This window comes from Stegostoma tigrinum, chromosome 27 (genome assembly GCF_030684315.1).
Source record: "Stegostoma tigrinum isolate sSteTig4 chromosome 27, sSteTig4.hap1, whole genome shotgun sequence".
In the NCBI taxonomy this organism is placed as follows: domain Eukaryota; kingdom Metazoa; phylum Chordata; class Chondrichthyes; order Orectolobiformes; family Stegostomatidae; genus Stegostoma; species Stegostoma tigrinum.
The window spans coordinates 36,769,820-36,793,212 of record NC_081380.1 but is presented as its reverse complement, the minus strand read 5'-3'; the positions used below and the strand labels follow the sequence as shown (position 1 = coordinate 36,793,212).

At 44.3% G+C, this 23,393-nt stretch overlaps 1 protein-coding gene and 1 long non-coding RNA gene across 5 annotated transcripts in view; one reads left to right on the top strand and one right to left on the bottom strand.

Moving 5' to 3' along the window:
• The window catches only part of LOC125464529 (BTB/POZ domain-containing adapter for CUL3-mediated RhoA degradation protein 2), a 26,186-nt gene extending 18,558 nt beyond the window's left edge, over window positions 1-7,628 (top strand). For all 4 annotated transcript variants that reach the window (XM_048557011.2, XM_048557008.2, XM_048557009.2 and 1 more), the window contains 4 exons: window positions 1,906-1,995; window positions 2,106-2,158; window positions 3,392-3,587; window positions 4,208-7,628. In XM_048557011.2, coding sequence (XP_048412968.1) covers window positions 1,906-1,995; window positions 2,106-2,158; window positions 3,392-3,587; window positions 4,208-4,444 — 576 coding nt within the window. In that variant the 3' untranslated portion in view covers window positions 4,445-7,628. The remainder of the gene's footprint in view (window positions 1-1,905; window positions 1,996-2,105; window positions 2,159-3,391; window positions 3,588-4,207) is intronic.
• LOC125464532 (uncharacterized) lies at window positions 993-23,393 on the bottom strand. The gene is made up of 3 exons (XR_007250030.2): window positions 23,239-23,393; window positions 4,278-4,427; window positions 993-4,065 (listed from the first exon to the last, which is right to left on the bottom strand). It is a non-coding gene; the product is annotated as an uncharacterized LOC125464532 (long non-coding RNA).

The following is a 23,393-nucleotide window of genomic DNA, read 5'->3' as shown; positions in this document are numbered from 1 at the left end:
TTCATTTGCATATTAGCCATAAGTGACTTATTGACAAGGACATCCAAGGCTCTTTGCACATCTACACTTTCCAATCCCTCACCATTTAAGAACTAGAGTCATAAAGCATGGAAACAGACCCTTCAGTCCAACCGGTTCATGCCAACCTTGTCCCCAAACTAAACTAGTCCCAACTGCCTGCGCTTGGACCATATCAATACCCCCTCCCATTCCTTAGATGACATGTCCATCCTGGGCCTCCTGCAGTGCCATAATGATGCCACCCGTAGGTTGCAGAAACAGCAACTCATTTTCCGTTTGGGAACCCTGCAGCCCAATGGTATCAATGTGGATTTCACTACCTTCAAAATCTCCCCTCCCCCCCTCTGCATCCCAAAACCAACCCGCTTTCCTAACCTGTTCTTCCTCTCACCTATCCCCTCCTCCCACCTCAAGCCGCACCTCCATTTCCTACCTACTAACCTCATCCCACCCCCTTGACCTGTCCGTCCTCCCCAGACTGACCTATCCCCTCCCTACCTCCCCACCTGTATTCTCCTCTCCACCTATCTTCTCTGTCCATCTTCGGTCCACCTCCCCTCTCTCCCTATTTATTTCAGAATCCTCTCCCCATCCCCCTTTTCTGATGAAGGGTCTAGGCCTGAAACGTCAGCTTTTGTGGTCCTAAGATGCTGCATGGCCTGTTGTGTTCATCCAGCTCCACACTTTGTTATCCCTCCAAACCTTTCTTATTCATGAAATACTCTGCACATCTGTTCTTCCTATAAAAGTGTATAACATTTCAATTTTTTCACCTTATGTTCTATCTGGTATGTTCTTGCCCTGTCATTAAAACTATCGAAATCTTTTGTACCTTTGTACAATTGTGTTTGGTCTCTGCATTCAAATCATCAATATGGGTGAACAGCTGAGAGCCAAGTACTGATGCTTTCCAGTCTGTGCTAGTCACAGTGTGCCAGCAAGACAATGACTAGTTTATTCTTACAGTTTTCTGTCTGTTAGCCAATCCTTAATCCACGCTATTACATTATCTCCAGTACCATGTGTTTTAATTTTGTTAACTAACCTCCTGTGAGGGACCTTATCATAAATTTTCCAAACATCCAAATATACAACATCCATTGACTGCACTTTGTCAATTTTATTAGCAAAATTTTCAAAAATAACAAGTTTGTCAAATACTACTTTCGATTAGCCAATCCATTCTGACTATACCCAAACAGATTTTTCAATTTAAGCAAACTTTATGATCGATTCTTGTGTTTGCCTTACTAATGATGCAAGGCTGACTGGTTCCATATTTTCCCTTTCTCCTTTCTCAAATAGCAAGGTGGCATTTGCAAGCTTCCACTCTGCAGGAACCATTCTAGGATCTGGAATTCTGGAAATTGATTACTGTCTCTGTAGCCATTTTTGTTAATGCTGGGATGTACACTGTCAAGTCCTGACGACATATCAGCTGTCAGCCCATTAATTCCAGTACAGCTCTCGTACTTGTATTAATTTCCATCAGCTCCTCATTCTCCCTAGTTACTTTGATCTTTAATCCTGGGAGATTCTTTTATCTTCCCCACTGAAAATACATAAGTAGTAGTGATCCAGACTCTGCCTTCTTTATTCCCAATAAAAATTCAGCAACTCTGATTTAATGGAACCCACATTCATCTTCGGCGGACATCTTATTTTTATGTATCTGCAGAAGCTTCACAATCCATTTTTTGTATTTATGTTCTATTATTAATTTCCTTTTCAGTCTCTTAATCCTTGAGTGAAGTTGTGATGTCCACGGCAATTGCATGTCATTCTCTTTTGCTGTTTCTAAAATACAGTTGTGTGAAGAAATACATTGAGTATATCACTAGTGACTTCTTTCATCCTCTGCATTTGTAATTTGATTTTCTTTAGGAAAAGAATGAATGCTGTGAAGTTGCATGTACAATTCCCATGATCACCTCTCCTAAGGAGGAAGAACAACTAATTGAAACATGTACAAAGGTCACAAGATTTTTGTCTTTTTTTTGTAATGGAGGATCTTTTCTTAGATTTGTCACTTAATTCTCCATATATTTCAGTAAAAGCTAACTGCCTTTATTCTTTACCAACAGCCTGTTGTGAAGCTGCTACATAACAGAAGCAATAACAAATATTCCTATACTAGGTATGATAATTTGCATTGGGCTACACCATGTTAATTTATGTTGATTCATCAGCTTTTGGAGACGTTTTTAAAAAAATATTGCTTTGAATCATATCTGTCACATGAGTGCAGTTTTCAGGATGAATAGTGAAAAGTCAAGCAAGATCTTCGGGGACAATTGGGACCAGCAAGGACATTCTGTCCAAGGCATAAGGTTTAATCTGTTCATCAAGAATTACATTGCTTGAAAAGTTCTAATAATTTAGAAAGGGAGCAGAACAGTTTTTCCTCCGTGTTTCTCTGGTACCCTACTGTCCAGTGAATACCAGTAATGTGCTTCACCAATAGTTTAAGCCACATGGCAGTGGGTTTTGATATTTGGTTCCAGAGCTAAATATTTGGTAACTGTTCTCCAATGTGGATGCAAATATTAAAAAAAGTGTGAACTTAAATTTGACTTGATAAAAGGCACCAGAACATGCACAATTGCAAAGAACTGCACAATAGTCACGGTCTTTTCCCTAATCCATTTTTCTTGGGTGAAAGAACTGCAAATTGGATGAAATAAGTCATTCCCTTTAGTTGCTGGATGTCCAACTGATGGTCTTTAGGCAATGTGAAACATGTAGCCCTAATAATTTATGGGGTTTTTTGTTCTTTTCTGTTTGAATCTTATGGGCTTACAGGTTTGAGAAGGACTGTTGTTAATGCTGTTGCCTTATTGGTAAGTAAATCCTAAATCAGAACTGATCTGTTCATATTCACAGTTTGAGATGCATCCAAGCTGATTGAAATTTGATTTTAAAACTTTATATGGGTCTCAAGGGGCTCTATGGAATGCCTCTGAGCAACCCACAAGAATAAAAATAAAAATCTTGCACAGCCTCCTGTTGTATTAGAACATGTCCAGCATTCAGCTATGTTTGCAAAAGTCTCAAACCTACATGCACAAAAGTTTATGTAGATTATGATCATGGACTTGGTGAATTTATGCATTTTCTTCATTCCCTAATTTGAACAAAACCAAATTTCAAAACTTAAACTGATTCATAAGCAATGATGTTTTGCATTATGTATGAAACAGCTGCTAAAATAGACTTGCTTGGGTTATCATAAATTAAGTATAGTACTGTCAAATCAAACCTTTGAAGATGTTGAAATGCCTACTGTAACAAAATGCTTCATACAACTGCACCAGTGTTCTTGTACAATTGCTAGCGAATGCTATTTAATCCAAGTCATTCTGTGTCCCAGCAATTCTGATGACAATTTGTTGAAGAACATCGAGCTGTTCGACAAGTTATCCCTGCGATTTAATGGAAGAGTGCTGTTTATGAAGGACGTTTTAGGAGATGAGATTTGCTGCTGGTCATTTTATGGGCAGGGACGCAAACTTGCAGAGGTTTGCTGTACTTCCATTGTGTATGCAACAGAAAAGAAGCAAACTAAGGTACGTACAAGGTGACCACTATATAAACGAACTGATATTAGTAAGATTCCTTTAGTAATACTTGACTTTGTGTCTGATCTCCTGATCCAAAGTTATATCCAGTGGTACCCTGAAATGCCATCTGAATTTGGCAAGTCCTTTATTTTGTGCAGGATGGAGATGAAAGGATGACTTTGCATTGAGTTGGCATTCTGCTATAATCCTAGAAAAAGGAAGGAGAAAGAGAAAACATAGATAGCAGCAAATTATCCTGGGGACATTCTTGGACACATTCCAGGTGACTGGCCTAGCCAGCAGCATTATAAGACTTGGCGACAAAGTTTCAGTCATCACCTTGTCTTGGGATTTGAAGATGATACAGATACATTCATAGGATCTAGGTATTTCAAAGCAGTCAGCACTTTCCTTTCACCTCTGAAACCTGGGTTCGACTCCAGGACAAGAAATCAAGCTGAAAGCCTCCTTTGTACAGAGTTTCCTGGAAAAAAAAAGGTTTATTTGAAATGTTTCACCTTGTTTATTATAAGCACGAAAGGAAAATTGCACCTTGACGATATGCTGGATTTACCATATGGTAACATTGCAATTTTAATTGTTTACATTTTCTTTTAATTATCTAGGTTGAATTTCCAGAAGCACGAATTTATGAAGAAACATTAAATGTCTTGCTTTATGAAACTCCACGTGTACCTGATAATTTGTTATTGGAAGCTACTAGTCGAACCTCTGGTCAGGGATCACACAGTGAAGATGAAGAGGCATTGGAAGTTAGAGATCGTGTGCGTCGAATACATGTGAAAAGATATAGCTCCTATGATGACAGACCTCTTGGACACCAGGCTGCGTATAGAGATTAACATTATAATCAGATGGATAGGTGTGAACAGTACTTACATTTTAAAACACTTTTTATCTACTGATGTTCATCAACAATTGGATTATCATGGAACATGAAGGCAACTGACTGACTAGAAAAAATGTGCTTTCAAGGTTAATTTTCTTTAATTTGTTGTAATGTTGATTTTTGTTTCATGAAAACCTTTTGTAAGTAGAGCTGAAATGCTTGTCAAAAGTTGTGTATTAATTAGCCTTAACTCCATTGTAGATTATCTTTCTATTGATCTTTAGTTTCAGAAATCTGAAATGTCAATTTGATGCAAGTCTGGTTTACCTATGGCAGTGGAGATGAAGTTTTATGCCAGTGCCATGAACGTTCTCTTGTGACCATGCATTTCCACAGAAGGAGGAAACGATCACAGTGAGAGTTTTCCTCACATTATTACATGCCTTTTTTTCAGACAATGGAGGCTTCGGATCAAATGCACCTCACCCATTATTGTCACTGTTTTTGGCTTTGGACGTTTAGGGGATTCATCCTCAAAATATCAGAAGGATACATTTGAGTTTAAGTCTGTCTGCTAATTTCTGTTCACTATGGATCAATATACTATAGTGCAATTACTCTCTGAACCATTGAGGGTGCCTTTGTTTACTACTGTTAAGTTTATCATTCATTCATTCATTCATTCATTGAATATAACAATGTTTTGGGAGTGCAGAAGGAAAAAACAGTTTTAATTACCATTCTCTCATCCTTCCGCACCAACTATGTCAGCACCTTAGCATTCCAGATACCTAACATAGTGTTTATATAGTGAAATATATTTTACATCATGTATTTTTAATAGAACCTCTAAGGGGATGTGTTTTTTTAATAAGTAGCATTGGCATTCTGGGATGATGATACATATTCTCTTATCATTATAAAATGATGGAATCGGATTTGCATCAGAAAATTATGTCAACTGGACCAAAATGTTAAGTTTCTATTTTTTAATGTGTACACTGTCTGTTCTTTGTCTTTGTATGAACCTGAGATGGTATATTTGACACCATAGTGCACTGTTTGGATCAGATTGTGGTATGTTGGCTGAAACTGATTTTAAGTAATTGAACATAATCCATCTATTCATATATGACTAATGTGAGTAGCTCAAGTTTGACTTTCAATTGGAGAAGTTTCATGGGCTTGTGACTTAGCCATGATGCAAGCCAGGATTAGACTGCTTCAGGTTGTGGTGAGATTATTTGCCTAATTCATCCTTTTTCACTGCCCTTCCCTGAATCAAACCAGTTACTGGCTGACTATAGAATAGATTTGACAACAACTGAAGGAGCGATTAAAAGCAAGTCTGCATATTTATGTCTGGATTTGAGCTCCATTTACCTTCATCAAAGCAAAACAACTTCTCCTTCACTCCCTTCCAGTGTGGCTTTCTGCTTCACAAGGAACTGTTTCTAGAATGCACTTTCTTGCATTGTACTACTTTATCATGTTAGGTAATTGTGTCTGAAGAAAACATACCCCCAAGGGAAGCCCTCCTCATCGCTCGGACAAAACAGCTTAGAACTTGAATCACAACCATATTGGGGATGACAACACAGTGAAAGCTTTGGCAGGCCTATAGTAAATTAATTCACTGCCCTCATTAGGATGGTACTGCTGCATGTGAGTGCTACGTATGGCCCCAGAGGCTCGCTAAGAAAACATGGGAAAGTGGGAGTTGGCATGACCAACAGTCAGCAACGGCCTGTAATGGTGCTGTTTTAAAGATGACTACTGCAGGGTCTCAGCTTCCAGTCACTTTTTTAAAGGTTTAGTGGTGTACTTGCTGAAGGCTCTGAAATACTGTTTCCAGCACATACCTGTGGGATTAACATCAGTTGTGTGCACTTATTCTGAATGCACACTGACCAGTTCTAACTCGTGTGTGTGTGTGTGGTGCAGTTTTGGCAGAGGAAGAGTGTATGCTTATAACCTAGTTTCAGCTATTAGGTACACATTTTACACCTATTGAATTTCTAGGCTTGTGCTGTAAACTGTGTAATCTCAGTACCATTTAGACAACTGTACTTTTGCATTTAAAGCTAAATGAGCTTTACTGCCAGCCATCATATCTGATCGATAGTGCTGATTCTTTCCTAAACTCAGTAAAGTCACACATATCAACAAAGTGGTGAAAAACCTCCAAAGCTGTTGGTGTTTCACTTCTTCAGCGAAAATTGCTTGGGTGAGAAGCGATAAACAAATCATCTCAAAGATGCAAATATTGATGCCATAATACCTGCTAAATTGCTTGACCACCAACCTTTTATCACCTCAAATGAGTCCATACCAAATGAGGTTCAATCGTGTACAATCACAGGACACAAGTATTTCCTTTAGAAAGAGTAGTTTTTGTTTGCTTCAATGATAAGTGGTGTGGTATTATCACTTTTATTGCAAATTGGTTTCGAAGTTTACATTTTGGTTTTCTGCCAATCAGAATGTAGATAATTAGGTGTCAGAAGCTAATAAGTGAATCCAGATGATCTCTAGATGTAACTGATTTCTAACCTTAGCAGTTCATCGCTCCTGGAAGTGAAGTGTCCCAGAATTTCATAGTTGCAGCTAAACTAAACACCAATTCTGCAGTACCTTAATTAATTGGGTACATCAATGATTGACTCGAAGGATAAAAGAGAAGAAATTAAGGAAAAGGGAATTTTTTAGACACTTAATATTGATTTTTTAAAAATAATTTGATCACAAATATATTGATGTCTACTTACATTTCAGTCGTGTGTGAATTTCCAAATCTGTTTTTATGAATTAGTTAATTTGTAAAAATCTTCAAAAGCCTCAAATATTGCAGTGATTGAGGTGCTGCTTGTGTCTCTGGATTTTGTAACATCAAATATTGCAGTTAAGCTGTGAAATAGTTGTTTAAATTGTGGTTGCTGAAAAGCTTATAGTGACCCAGTGGGTTAACTAACGCTGGAATATTCACCCACAAAACCACTGTGTAAATAAAACTACTCAAAATTTTGACACTGTGATGGATTTTTCCTCCACAAAGTTGCTGTATCACACGTATTTAAAATAATCTGTAGTAACACTTAAGGAGTAACTTGCTGGGAGGATTCTCTCACTTTTAAAGCAGAATGTTGCTCCTTTTTAAATATTGTACTAAAAAAATTAAATATTTACTAACCTCAAAATCTGGTGTTCTTTGAGTGTAGTCTGTCTTTTAAACATAATTGTGATGATGCTAGTCTATACCTTTTCTATATGTTTCAGTATTTCAACAGAATCAGGTTATCACCTTAATTCTGAATTAGGCAAAATAAAGATAGCAAAATCACTTTTCATCTGTAAGAGGGTAAATGATCTGAGTATAAATTCATCCATGGTAGTGAATGCAAATGCTATCTAATGTCAAAAACTAAGCATTTAAGTTGCAGACTATTGAAAATTCCTTCAACCCTGTTTCAAAATTTGTTAGGCACAACTTCAGCTGAGCACTGTGTACTAATGTGAATACTTTTTAACTTGCTTCTTGTGGTTTATGACCTTTAGGATTGTTGAAAATTTATTACTGGTATTAGGAGCCTACAAACACGTGAAACAAGATTGGAATAAAAGCACAATGCTTGGGTTGTTGTGGAATAGTAGTAGTGTCCCTACCTCTGAGCCAGGAGGCCTAGGTTCAAGTTCCACCTATTTTAGAAGTGTGTATTAACAACTCTGAACAGATTGCTTAGAAAATACCTAAAAGAAGTGAGGAAGTACTCTGGGATAATGGGAACTGCAGATGCTGGAGAATCCAAGATAATAAAATGCGAGGCTGGATGAACACAGCAGGCCCAGCAGCATCTCAGGAGCACAAAAGCTGACGTTTCGGGCCTAGACCCTTCATCAGAGACGGGGATGGGGTGAGGGTTCTGGAATAAATAGGGAGAGAGGGGGAGGTGGACTGAAGATGGAGAGAAAAGAAGATAGGTGGGGAGGTAGGGAGGGGATAGGTCAGTCCAGGGAAGACGGACAGGTCAAGGAGGTGGGATGAGGTTAGTAGGTAGGAGATGGAGGTGCGGCTTGGAGTGGGAGGAAGGGATGGGTGAGAGGAAGAACAGGTTAGGGAGGCAGAGACAGGTTGGACTGGTTTTGGGATGCAGTGGGTGGAGGGGAAGAGCTGGGCTGGTTGTGTGGTGCAGCGGGGGGAGGGGACGAACTGGGCTGGTTTTGGGATGCGGTGGGGGAAGGGGAGATTTTGAAGCTGGTGAAGTCCACATTGATACCATTGGGCTGCAGGGTTCCCAAGCGGAATATGAGTTGCTGTTCCTGCAACCTTCGGGTGGCATCATTGTGGCACTGCAGGAGGCCCATGATGGACATGTCATCTAAAGAATGGGAGGGGGAGTGGAAATGGTTTGCGACTGGGAGGTGCAGTTGTTTATTGCGAACCGAGCGGAGGTGTTCTGCAAAGCGATCCCCAAGCCTCCGCTTGGTTTCCCCAATGTAGAGGAAGCCACACCGGGTACAATGGATGCAGTATACCACATTGACAGATGTGCAGGTGAACCTCTGCTTAATATGGAAAGTCAGCTTGGGGCCTGGGATAGGAGTGAGGGAGGAGGTGTGGGGGCAAGTGTAGCATTTCCTGCGGTTGCAGGGGAAGGTGCCGGGTGTGGTGGGGTTGGAGGGCAGTGTGGAACGAACAAGGGAGTCACAGAGAGAGTGGTCTCTCCGGAAAGCAGACAAGGGTGGGGGTGGTGGGGTTGGTTGTAGATGGCGGAAGTGTCGGAGGATGATGCGTTGTATCCGGAGGTTGGTGGGGTGGTGTGTGAGAACGAGGGGGATCCTCTTTGGGTGGTTGTGGCGGGGGCGGGTTGTGAGGGATGTGTTGCGGGAAATGCATCCCAGTCGCAAACCATTTCCACTCCCCCTGCCATTCTTTAGATTACATGTCCATCATGGGCCTCCTGCAGTGCTACAATGATGCCACCGAAGGTTGCAGAAACAGCAACTCATATTCCGCTTGGGAACCCTGCAGCCCAATGGTATCAATGTGGACTTCACCAGCTTCAAAATCTCCCCTTCTCCCACTGCATCCCAAAACCAGCCCAGTTCGTCCCCTCACCCCGCTGCACCACACAACCAGCCCAGCTCTTCCCCTCCACCCACTGCATCCCAAAACCAGTCCAACCTGTCTCTGCCTCTCTAACCTGTTCTTCCTCTCACCCATCCCTTCCTCCCACCTCAAGCCGCACCTCCGTCTCCTACCTACTAACCTCATCCCACCTCCTTGACCTGTCCGTCTTCCCTGGACTGACCTATCCCCTCCCTACCTCCCCACCTATACTCTCCTCTCCACCTATCTTCTTTTCTCTCCATCTTCGGTCCCCCTCCCCCTCTCTCCCTATTTATTCCAGAACCCTCACCCCGTCCCCCTCTCTGATGAAGGGTCTAGGCCTGAAACATCAGCTTTTGTGCTCCTGAGATGCTGCTGGGCCTGCTGTGTTCATCCAGCCTCACCTTTTATTATCTGAGGAAGTACTCTGGGTCAGGCAGCATATGAAAAGAAAGGAAGCAAATACAATGTTTCCATCTCAGTTGCTGCCTGACCAACTGCGTATTTCCAGCATTTTTTTCACATTTCCAGTATCTGCAGTATTCTACTTCATTAAAACTTCGTTAAGACTTCTCATTTCATTAAGGACACTGGTACAGTTGTCCAACCACTGTTCACTCCTGCACTTCAACATTTTTTCTTTCACTTCCCCAGACTTTTAGTGATTTTTGGATTTAAATTGTAGAAGTGATTATTTTTATCATTGAAAAAATGCATATCTAATCTTGTGAAATGTCTCACATTACCTAGAAAGTAATTTTGAAGGACCACAAGAGGAGATATCTAGATAGATGTTGAAGGCTGTGAACAAAGAAGAGTGGTGGTATGGTTAAGGGGGAAATTCCATAGCTTCTGACCAAGGCAGTGAAAAGCATAGGCAGCAGTGAGGAATGGATTAAAACCTGGGATGCTCAAAAGACTAGAATTAGGGTAGTACAAATGTCAAAGGCCAGTAGGACTGGAGGAGGCAAGGCCATGGAAGGATTTGAAAACCGGGATAAGGATTTTAAAATTTCTCCATTGTCAGACTGAAGTTAGTGAAGTACAATGGAAACAAGGATAATTGGTGATAGATTTGGTACAAGTTAAGATATGGGCAACATTATTTTTGAGCGCACAATTTGTAGGGTGATTATTTAAGATGGGAGGCTGGTCAAAAACAAAACATTGAAATATTGGGACAGTGGTCACTGCACTAGTAATCTATGGTGCTGGTTAACATTCTGGGGACATGGATTAAAATTCTGCCATGCTAACTTGTGGAGATTAAATCCCATTAATAAAGCTGGAATTGAAAGCCAGGCCATGAAATATGAATTTTCTTCACAAACATCCTTTAGTGAATCTGCTGTGCATACCTGTTTAGGCCTACATGTTAGTCTAGACCCAGAGCAATGTGATTGTCTTTTACATGATTAGAGATGGGCAACAAATGCTGGAATCATTTAACAATGCCCACGTCCCGTGGAGGGGTAAATAAAAACAATAAAAGTCTGTTTTTTGTTCTGTGCAGCATTGACCTTTAAGACCATAAGATTGTAAGAAATAGGAACAGCAGGAGGCCATTTGCCCCTCAAGCATGCTCCTCTAATCAGTAGGAGCAATGGTGTTCTGACAGCACTCGTGTCCATTTTTTCCCTAACCTTTGATTCCCATACTGATAAGAATCTATCTCAGCTTTAAATGTACACAAGGACTCTGTTCCCACAGCTCTCTGCGGCAATAAGTTCCAAAGACACTCGTAAAAGAAGAAATTCCTCCTTATCTCAGATTTCAATGGCATCCCTTTATTCTGAGACTGTGCTCTCTGGTTCTATGAGAGGAAGCAGCCGCTCAACATTTACCCTGAAAAGACCCTTAAGAATTGTATCTGTTTCAATGAGGTCAACTCGCGTTCTTCTAAACTCCAATGACTAGAGTCCCAACCTGTTTAACCTTTGCTTGTAAGACTATCCCTCAATTCTGGGGATCATCCTAATGAACCTTCTCTGAACTACCTTAAATAATTTCTTTTCTTGGGAAGTTTTGATTACTCCAATATTGTAATACCTGAAAATTTGGGATTTTCCTAGAAGCTTCTATTATCTGTTATGAATGGCTATGGCTATTTTTTACTGCATTAGTTTCAGAAAGGGTAAGATTTTTTTCTGTTCCTTTAGGTAGTTTATACATTTTTATTTAAAGATATCTCTTCATATTTAAGCTTTGAAAAAGTCTTACAAGATTTTTGCCTATATGTAACTGGTTTCATGTATCATGCATTTATACAGTACCATTTTCATTGATCATAGAATCCCTACAGTGTGCAAACAGGCCCTTCGGCCCAACAAGTCCACACTGACCCTCAGACCGTCCCACCAAGACCCATCCCCCTATAATCCACCTAATCCATTCATTCCTCAACACTATGGGCAATTTAGTATGGCCAATCCACCTAGCCTGCACATCTTTGGATTGTGAGAGGAAACCCATGCAGACACGGGGAGAATATGCAAAGTCCACACAGACAGTCGTCCAAGGATGGAATATCCGGGACCCTGGTGCTATGAGCCAACCATTTCTACATACTGTTCTGCACTTGGAGGTCAAATGAAAATTATTAAGATGTCAAGTAGATTAAAACAAACTTGTAAGATTGAATTTGAAAATCTTTAGCATATATAAAAAGAATATCTTTCTGTATTCAATGTAGACAGTCTGGACATTATTTGTCCAATAAATTGAATACCTTCAAAACATTTGAAGGTACAAAAGCATTTTTCAATATTTACCAAATATTTATGTTGCTAATATATGAATACTATTATTTCATGAAGGAATTGACTTCCACAAAATGTTATTTTAGCAATCCAATAAAGCAACTATAGTTGATATGATTTCTTTCGGAGTCATGCTATTTGGTATTCAACCACTAGAAGGTGTACATTAGCTGGTTGAACTGACCAGGACCTACTTCTCTTGTTCTTGGCTTCAGACCCTTTGCACAAACAAACACCTAATGTAATCCAGTATACTTATGATAATACAGCTAAAACAAGATTGAAACCTACATTTACCACACCTGGGTCACAGAAGAGTTGTTTATTTTTACTGGAGGAAACAATATGGATATAATTCCTTTCAAAATTTGTCACTCATTTTGTAAAATATCTGCTGTCAGAAACGGTGGGGGGGCTGGGGAAAATGATATTTAACATTAATATCTCAACTGAAGGGTGATGATTGCTGTGCAAACATTTAGTATACTTGCATTGAAACCAGATGATACAATTATACAGATGATGTTACAACATGTGAGTGAATCAGCTTGATACTTCAAAGATTTTTTGGCAATGATATGCATATTATTGTTTCAAAATATGGAAAGACTGTAATTCATCATTTTTAAGTATGAAGTGTAGTGGAATTGCATGCCTTGAAACAACCTTTACTTTTAGGGATTAATTATTACCAATTGGATTGTAAGATGTGTCTATGACATCAGAAGATATGATGTTAGCCAAAAGAGACAATGCACAAAGTTCAATCTAACCTGATCGGCTTGTAAATAGAAGAAGCAAGCAACAATGGTGTGATATTAAACATCACAATATTATAATAAAGGCTTGAAAACAGTGTAGTTTCTCTGTAGCTCTTCACACTAACATCTTGATGAAAGGCTTTTTAGAAGTATGCAATCTTCTTCATCATTCAATTTGTTATAATATTTTTTTGGAATTTGCCTGGTTAAACAGGCGATTAACTGAATTATGTATCATTATTTGTCACCTTTATAAACAATAATCACATGTAACTTGAAGACAATATGTATTTTTTTTAGGTTGAGCAGATCTAAATGCCAAATTCTAACATTACACTAATTTCTAACCAAATCCTCGTTTCTTATGCAGATCCAACACCAACTGTTATGACTTGGCATGTTAATTGGATTAAAGTTAGTATTTAAATCCAAGATGTTAATCTTGCTAAAGGCTCAAATTCAATTTCAAGACAGAATTCTTTCCCAATGCCTCTCATCCCCATTTAGAATATCCCGTCTTGCGCTCATATTCCCTTTCATGGCACTGCCCATTGTACAACCCGATGATATAAAATCTGGAAATAGGGTATTGAAAGTTATTCATGATGATTGGGAACATGGGAGATTTGGTACCTCAAACACAAAAAAAAGCTTATCTTTTCAGCAGCCAGAATATCCATCTCAGTTGAGATATGCATAATTATTTCCATCATATGCACAAGCTTTAATGGATGGTTTTGCACTTCATCATACTGATACACTATGTACTTCCATGAGACAGGAAACAAGAAAACAAAAATCTACCTATTGGATAAGGTGAAATTACAATATATGTTGGAATGCCTGAGTTAAGTATGAAAATATTAGGTGTGGAGAGAGAAACATAGTTAATATGCTATGTTGATTATATTTTGTTGATTTCCTACACACCTGAGGTCTGCTAAAAGGGTTTGACAGGTAGATTACCAGAACAAATAAACTATGGGCCTACTGTCTAACCTGATTCAATGCTAATGTGAACCAATGCTAAATGCAGATACAAAAACAGAAGTTGCTGGCAAAGTTCAGGACGTCTGGCAGCTCCATGAAGAAAAAAGTGAAAGTTAATGTTTCAGGTCTGGTGTTCATCCCTCAGGCAGATAGCCTATTAACAAGGACTGAGGCCATATTTATACATTTTCATGTTCATGAGGGGAGAATTGAAATTGGTTGAAATGGCTTGAGCTATTGATATTGCTGCAACTTGATGTATGCACATTCTCTCTGCATCTGGCTTTTTCATGTGAATTGTTCATTTTCTAATAGATTGGAGAAGTGTACATAAGCCATGTGCAAATAACATTATAAATTGTCCAGGTCACAAGGATGTCTTCTTGTTATTGGAAAATTGCACTTTTTACAACTACGTATCGGACAGTACATCTGAGTATGGAAATATCATAAATGCAGCCTTTGCACATGGACCAAAGCCAAATCCAAAAGATTATCTAGAGTAAACCCAAAATTTGCAGCTTTGTCCAAGAAAGAAAATTTGTTTTGATTGCCTTTGGATACTTCCACATATGGGTGACTGCAGGAGATATATGAGTATGCACCTGTGGAGGGAGAATTAATTTTTCATTGATGACCTACTTACTGGAGTCTGCTGAAAGATTGGCAGGTGTTAACACAAAAATAACAAGCACAATGCTTGCCTTGACCTAATTCACTGTGAAGCTGGACCAGGCAAAGGAAGATAGCCCATGAACCAGGACCGAGACCTCGTGTATTAATGTTGTTATTTATGAGAATGGAACTGAAGTTTATCTAAGTGTTGTAGTCTGCAATTTTATAATGTTAAAAAGCCTCTTATTCTTTATTCATATTGATCGTAATCACACTGCAACTAATGCAATCGCGACCAATGCAAGACTCCACACAATCTAGATGTGAGTTTGCTCGCTGAGCTGGAAGGTTAGTTTTCAGACGTTTCGTCACCATTCTAGGTAACATCATCAGTGAGCCTCCGACGAAGCGCTGGTGTTATGTCCCACTTTCTATTTATCTGGTTAGGTTTCCTTGGGTTGGTGATGTCATTTCCTGCATTGGTGATGTCATTTCCTGTGACAAACACTACATTGGACAAACTGGCAGAAAGCTAGCCACCAGGATACATGAACATCAACTAGCCACTAAACGACATGACCCACTATCACTCGTATCCTTACACACAGATAAGGAAGGACACCACTTTGATTGGGACAACACATCCATCCTAGGACAAGCCAAACAGAGACATGCACGAGAATTCCTAGAGGCATGGCATTCCAACCGGAACTCCATCAACAAACACATTGGTTCCAAATCAATCTACCATCCCCTGAGAAAAAGAACAGGAAATGACATCACCAATGCAGGAAATGGCATCACCAACCCAAGGAAACCTAACCAGATAAATAGAAAGCGGGACATAACACCAGCGCTTCGTTGGAGGCTCACTGATTATGTTACCTAGAATGGTGACAAAACATCTGGGGACAAACCTTACAGCTCAGTGAACCAGCTCACATCTCGAACACAATAAAGACCCACTCTCTTGTGGACTGAGAGGACGAGAGTGCAGTCTTGGAGGTGAAAGGAGGACGTCGGGTTGGCTGTGCGCCCTTGTGACCAGTGGATCTTAATGCTGGCTTCGGCCTAACGCTGGTTCAGGGGAGCAGCCAACCTGCAACGATGGCTGCGGCAAGTGCTCGTGCCCCAGGTCAGGGGGTCCGGAACACCATCCGTGTTTCCGTAAAGAAGGTGGATGAAGGTGCACCTGTGGACCGCACCTTCTTCGTGAAGAGGGTCCTGTTGGACTGTTGTGGGTTCGCTGCTGCGGACATTTACTGCCTGCAGGATTTCCCCGGAGGGGGGTTTTACGATGTGACCTTCCGGAGTGCCAAGCTTTGCGAGCGCTTCCTGGAGGTTTTCAAGGAGAAAGGAGGTGAGGGCCCCCTCTCTGTATTGACCGCTGTCCCTCTGTTTGTGATGCCAGCGCAGAGGAGCCGTATGGTGACTGTACACATGTACAACCCGCATGTGCCAGCAGTTGATATCCTGACCTTCCTCGGAAGGTATGTGAAGGTGGAAGGGGACCTAACTGACATGGTGGACCCCTTTGGCATCTGGACGAGTAAGAGGCAGGTCAAGGTGACGCTGAGGATGGGCGCAGACGGGAATGTCGCACACCCACCGTCCAGCTTCGCGATCGGCGGGAGCAGGGGCTACCTGACCTATGCAGGGCAACCTAAAGTCTGCCATGCCTGTGGTAGGTCAGGTCACATGGCGGCCGACTGCAAAGCCAACATGTGCAGGAACTGCAGGGAGGAGGGACACCTTGCAAAGGATTGCCCACGAGAGAGAAGCTGCAACCTTTGCGGGGAAGTGGTCCACTTCTATAGGGCATGCCCGCGGCGGGGTACCACCTACGCCCAGGTCGCCGGCAGGGGAAATGCGGGGCCAGCCCCCCCGGAGGAGAGGAAGGCACCAGGACCCAGCAAGGACCCCACTAATGTGCAGGAGGGCCAGGCCGTGCAGGAGGGCCCAGCCCTGCAGGATGGGCCCGAGGCCAGCAAAGCACCCCTGCAGGCTCCAATCCCCCCCGACAACCCGGAGCCAATGGAGGCGGCGACAGGCGACCCAGGGGAGTGGACTACAGTCCGGAAAGCGAGGAGGAAGGTGCGTCGACGGGCCCAGGAACCGCAACAATCAGGAGGGAAGAGACAGCTACAGGGGGGCTATAAGAGCTCCTCTGACGAGGAGGATTCGGAGAGGGCCCACCCGAAGCAGAAGTTAAAGGTCTCGAGGGGGAAGGAAAGCAGCACCCCGCTTCCAGGTGACGGGAGGCGTCCTGAGGCTCACTCCGACACCCAGTCAAGTGCCGCTGGAGCACTGGAGGGCCCCCCGGAACTTCCAGGCGGGAAGGAGGAAACAGCACGTCCCCAGCCTGATCCGGAGCCGGACCCTCCTGCCTCCGCACCCCTGACGGGGGGATGCCACCCGGAAGGCAGCACAGACGGTTTCCTGAGCCCAGAGAGCGTCCAGCAGTTAGCCCGGGCAATGGGCATGAAGGGACAGATGGAGGGGCTGGACCTTGGACTTGGGGAGGGTACTGCGGTCACTGCCCACAATGGGGGTACGAATTGCGAGCATTAATGTGCGCAGCGTCAAGTCAACCGCGAGATGTGTGTCCACGTTGGCCTACCTGACCACCATCAAGGCGGACCTCCTGTTTCTGCAGGAGTGGGGGATACCGCACCTCGGCAGGTACGGGAAATGGTCCGGCGCCTGGACCTGTGGGCCTTCGATCTGGTCGGGGGGTAACGACTGTCGCTCCTCGGGCCTGGCTATTCTGCTGCGGGGGCACAACTTCACCATCTCTCAAGTTCAGGAGGTGGTGGGGGGGCGCCTCCTAGTGGCTGACATCACCTACAGGAATGCTCCCCTGAGGCTGATCAACGTGTACGCCCCAGTGGTACGGAGTGAGCGGTTGGACGTCCTGCAGCGGCTTCCACCCCTGCTGGCTACGTCCAGGCCGGTCATCCTAGGCGGAGACTTCAACTGCATCATTGATGCAGATGGAAGATCTGGCGTGGGGACAGCGGGTGGGGGGATTCAACTGGACGTCACGTCCAGATTCCTGATGGGCACGGTGAAGGACGCCAAGCTGCTCGACGTCTTCAGCACCCCTGCAGACGGAGCGCAGCAGAGGTACACCTGGTCGCGGCCAGACGGGTCTATCCGCTCAAGGATAGACTTCCTGTTTGTGTCACGGACGTTCTCGGTCAGGTCCACTGGTGTCGAGCCGGTGTTCTTCTCTGACCACTGCCTCCTGTTGGCCGACTGTCACTTACAGGACGACCAGCCGGCCGGCAAGGGGACGTGGAAGCTCAACACGACTCTGTTGACCCCAGAGAACGTCGAGGAGCTTAAGAGGGAGTACACCGGTTGGAGAACCGTGAAACCCCTCTTTGAGTCTCCAGGCGACTGGTGGGAGACGGTGAAGGAGAACATCAAGAGGTTCTTTGTCCTCAAGGGTGTTCAGAAGGCAAGAGAGAGGCGGGGAAAGCTGTCGCGACTCCAGAAAAGGGTGCAGAACCTGCTCCTTCTGCAGTTGATGGGGGTCGATGTCACGGAGGACCTCCGCGAGGTGAGGGGCCAGCAAGCCTCGCTCTTCGCCGCGGAGGCCTCCAGGATAATCTTCCGGTCCAGGGTCCGCTCTGTGGAGCAAGACGAGACGTGCTCGCGTTTCTTCTTTCAGAAGGTGCACAAAGAGAGCTCTGTGCTTAGCCGGCTGAAGGAGGACGACGGCTCGGTGACGTCGTCTCGGCCTGACGTTTTGAGGATCAGCAGATCCTTCTATGCCGGACTGTACGACACGAAGCCCATGGACAGCATGGCCTCCGAGTCGTTCCTGTCGTCTATCACGGAGGTCTTAGACGACGGCACGAGGGAGTGGCTGGACCGGCCGATATCCCTGGACGAGCTGGCCAGAGCCCTCATGTCCTTGCAGAGGAATAGGACTCCCGGAAGCGATGGCTTACCGGTCGAGCTGTATTCTGCTCTGTGGGGCCTGGTCGGCCAGGACCTGCTGGAGGTGTACGATAGTGCGCTTCGGGCAGGGGAAATGTGCAAGTCCATGAGGAAGGGCATCATCACCCTCATTTACAAGAGGAAGGGGGAGAGGGAAGAAATTAAGAATTGGCGTCACATTTCACTTTTGAACGTGGACTACAAAATCCTGGCCAAGGTCATTGCCAACCGGGTCAGGTCTGTCCTGGAGTCGGTGATTCACCCTGACCAAACCTGTGCTGTGCCGGGCAGGAAGATCGCTGAGAGCCTCGCGCTCATCAGGGATACGATCGCCTACGTACAGGACAGGCGGGTGGACACCTGCCTCGTCAGCCTGGACCAGGAGAAGGCCTTCGACAGGGTCTCTCATGCTTACATGAGGGACGTCCTCTCCAAACTGGGGTTCGGGGAGGGCATCCGCAATTGGATCCGGCTGCTCTACGCCAACATCGTTAGCGCAGTCTCGATCAACGGGTGGGAATCAGACAGTTTTCCTGTTAGATCTGGAGTCAGGCAGGGCTGCCCGCTCTCTCCTGCCTTGTTCGTGTGCTGTGTGGAGCCCTTCGCCGCCTCCATCAGGAAGGATGTGAGCCTGAAGGGCGTGACTATCCCAGGCAGCGGAGGCCTTCAGGTCAAGACCTCCCTGTACATGGATGATGTCGCCGTCTTCTGCACCGATCGTCGGTCGGTGAGTAGGCTGTTGGACATCTGCGGCCAGTTTGAACTGGCCTCGGATGCCAAAGTCAATAGGGGTAAGAGCGAGGTCATGTTCTTCGGGAACTGGGACGACCGCTCCTTCATCCCCTTCACCGTCAGGACAGACTACCTGAAGGTGCTGGGTGTTTGGTTTGGTGGAGCTGGGGCATGCACTAAGACTTGGGAGGAGCGTATCTCCAAATTTAAGCAGAAGCTGGGCAGGTGGACGCTCCGGTCCCTCTCCATCGCGGGTAAGAACCTGGTTGTCAGGTGCGAGGGGCTTTCGGTACTGTTGTATGTGGCGCAGGCCTGGCCTATTACCTGGACCTGCGCCGCTGCGGTCACACGGGCCATCTTTCACTTCATTTGGGGGTCGAGGATGGACCGGGTCCGCAGAGATACCATGTACAAAGACCTGGGAAATGGGGGAAAGGGCGTACCGAACGCCACCCTCGGCCTGACGGCTACCTTTGTGTGTGGCTGCATCAAGCTGTGCGTAGACCCTCAGTACGCAAACACCAAGTGTCACTACTTACTGAGGTTCTACCTGTCCCCGGTGTTGCGAAGGATGGGCCTGGCCTCGTTGCCGCGGAACGCTCCGAGTAGTTGGACCGTTCCGTACCACCTGTCCTTCGTGGAGAAATTTTTGAAAGGAAACACCTTTGACCACAAGGCCGTCAGGCAGTGGTCAGCACGTAGTATCCTCGGGACCCTTCGGGAAAAGGAGAGGGTGGATCCCGTCGTGTGGTTCCCCACGCAGACTGCCAAAGTCGTTTGGCAGAATGCCTCATCGCCAGAACTTTCAAACAAGCACAAGGACATTGCTTGGCTGGCGGTGAGAGGGGCTCTGCCAGTGAGATCCTTTATGCATGCCCGGAATCTCTGCACCACCGCACGCTGCCCTCGAGGTGGCTGCGGGGGGGACGAGACTGTTGATCACCTCCTTCTGGAGTGTGCCTATGCGCAGGAGGTCTGGAGGGGGATGCAGTGGTATTTGTCGAGGTTCGTCCCGAGCAGCTCCGTGACGCGGGACTCCGTGCTCTACGGGCTGTTTCCGGGGACGCACACTGAGACCAACATCAACTGCGCCTGGAGGACCATCAATGCGGTGAAAGACGCTCTTTGGTCTGCCCGCAACTTGCTGGTCTGCCAGCTGAAAGAACTGACCCCGACCGAGTGTTGCAGACTGGCGCACTCCAAGGTCCAGGGCTACGTGCTGAGGGACGCGCTAAAGCTTGGGGCAGCCGCCGCCAAGGCGCGGTGGGGAAAGACCACCGTATGAGCCCCCTCGTCCAGAAAAGGGAAAAGAACCCTATCTGGTAACTGGGCCCAGCTGGCGCCTTCCCCAACTGGTCAGGGGGCCAACTGGGACTGTGCGGGGTGACGACTGCCGGGGCGGTTTCTTTGCTTTGTTTTTTTTTCTCTGTTTTGTTTTTTTTCCCTTTAGTTGGTGTACGTACCCCCGGGTAACCTGGAGTGGCTTGCATGACTGGGTAGGTGTATAAATGTTTTATTTTTTGTACATTCTATGAATAAAGTATATTTTTTCAAATAAAAAAAAAGGTGACGAAACATCTGAAAACTAACCTTCCAGCTCAGCGAGCAAACTCACATCCAGAACCTCAACCTGAGCTACAAATCTTCTCAAAACTCGCTAACTCCACACAATGTAATTATGTTCAATTTCAATAGCTATAGATGGAAATTGCATCACACATTATGTCTATTCAAAGCCAACACTATTCCTTATTCACTCAAAATTATGAACTTTAACTGGCTTGTTAGATGTCGGCTCAATTCTCCCAAACACATACGAACATCTAAAGAAAGGACAAATATAAGCCCATCAATCCTTCAAGACCTAGCCAGCCTGTCCCATACTGACCAGGTCCTACATGCATGCATCATCTCAATTCAAAAATAAAAGGAAAGTACAGTGGATGCTGGAAATCTGAAATAGAATCAGAAATTGCTGGAGAAACACAGCAGATCTGACAGCATCTATGGAGAATACGCAGAACTGTCATTTCACGTTCAACACAACTTCTGAACGGAGGAGTCGTAATGGAAATGAAATAAATGTTCACTCTGTTTATGTCTGCATGGGTGCTGCCAGAGCTGCTAAGTTTCTCCAGCACTTTCTATTTTTAACTTCAATGCCCAACTTCCATTGTATAAGCACTTAAAAGAAGACGATTCCACTTTGATCCTCAAAGTCAAGCTAGGCAAGCTGTGGGAGGCTGAAGAAATGTATATCTGTAACTAGGATTTCACTTTCACCAGTCTTCAATAACAGACATATTTCTAACTCTCGTGAAATCACACAATTTCCTTTTGAAGGGCTGTGTGTAATCCATGCTTAGCTCACGCTTTCATCTGTTGACCACAGCAGGCCAAGCAGCATCTTAGGAGTATAAAAGCTGACGTTTCGGGCCCAGGGCCTTGGTTAGCTTTTGTGCTCCTAAGATGCTGCTTGGCCTGTTGTGTTCATCCAGCTCCACACTTTGTAATCTCGGATCCTTTATGTCTGCTTTCATCTATTCCCAAGATTACTGTCTTCCTGTAAAACCAACCAGTCCTTGGACTTAACCTATTGTTCAATGTTATCTTACGCAAGTGTCCATTAATGTCCTTTGGCTTTGAGCTCAAAAGCAGTGTAAGCCGGCGTCATTTTATCAGACCTCACTACCATCATTTTGAGATTCACATTTCCTCAAAGCAAAATCGAGACCGTTTGATCTAAGCGGAAACAAGGCAGAATTTTAGCGACCTTCCTCTGAACTTCCCCCGGTGCCTCCATCTACGACCTTGTTAGTTTGAAATTGCTGTTCTCCGCGCGTCTCCGGAGTCGTGTTGAAAGTTGCTTTGATGTTACCTGCCTGGCATCACCAGCCGCCGCAGCACGAAGCCGCAGACATTTAACAGCTGGAACTTATGCCAAGGGGGCGTGACAAAAAACAATAACTTGACAGCAGGTCCGACTTGACTGTCGGAGGTTATTAGAAATTAAATATAATGGGGGATAATTGGCAAATAAAATGGAGCTTTGTGGAGAATTGACTGTAGTCCCTTGACTGCAGTGAACCGTCCACGTGTGATTTTTATTCTCCCGAGCAGGACGAGAGGGGCCATTGAGAACTGCCCGAAAGAGCTAATGCCCTGTAACAATCTTATCCCCCTCAGCAAAACTGAGGCCAGGTTGGACTGAAATTTGCTGTCCATCTCCCCACCCTTGTGAGAAATGCCCACTGTAGCCTACAGGCAAGGGGATCGTCTTTTCTTTTATATTTCAAAAACGTACTTTATTGATAAAAAGTGTCTTTATATATGTACATAGTCACAAACGCAATTCAGTTCTGTACAGTAGCATATCAAGGAAACAAGCAAACATTGAAATATCATGTTACCCACGCCAGTGGCAGTACAGTTCAAACTGTGACATAAATGATTCATAAAGAATTCAAATGGCTGTCTGATTTTAATTTACATCTTCACAGAGGCGACGGCAAGAACGGAGCAGAGCGCCACTTGGTGTGAAGAAGAAAAACATCGGATTTGAGCTGCACCTTTTATTGTGTTCCCCAAACATGAACGTGACGTTCGTTCGTTTTATTTTCACACGAGTCAACCCGGAAATAGAAATGTGTTCAAGACACATTAGTCAACAACAGCATCGCCCTGGTGAATCATTATGCACCGGAGGTTATTTACAAAAGCTGTTGATTCAAGTAAACTGTAATAAAGTGACCATTGAGAATGGGAGATAAAACGTATCCTGAGCAGTTGAGAAATGCTCTCCTGTTTGCAAAGAACAGTTAACTGCTCTTGAAAACCGAAGAAGAAATTCGAATAGATCCACATCCAGGTGGCCCGGAGACACCAATCACATTACCTGTGTTTTCCGAAATGAGCAGGCTCCCACGTAATTTCAATATTCCAAAGTCAGGCAGCTACGTTTACTTTCGATCAATCCTTTGATTGTTCACTTCCATTCCACATCAGCCAGTTCTCTCCTGCTAAGACTCAATCGGCATTTTCTGATTTTGC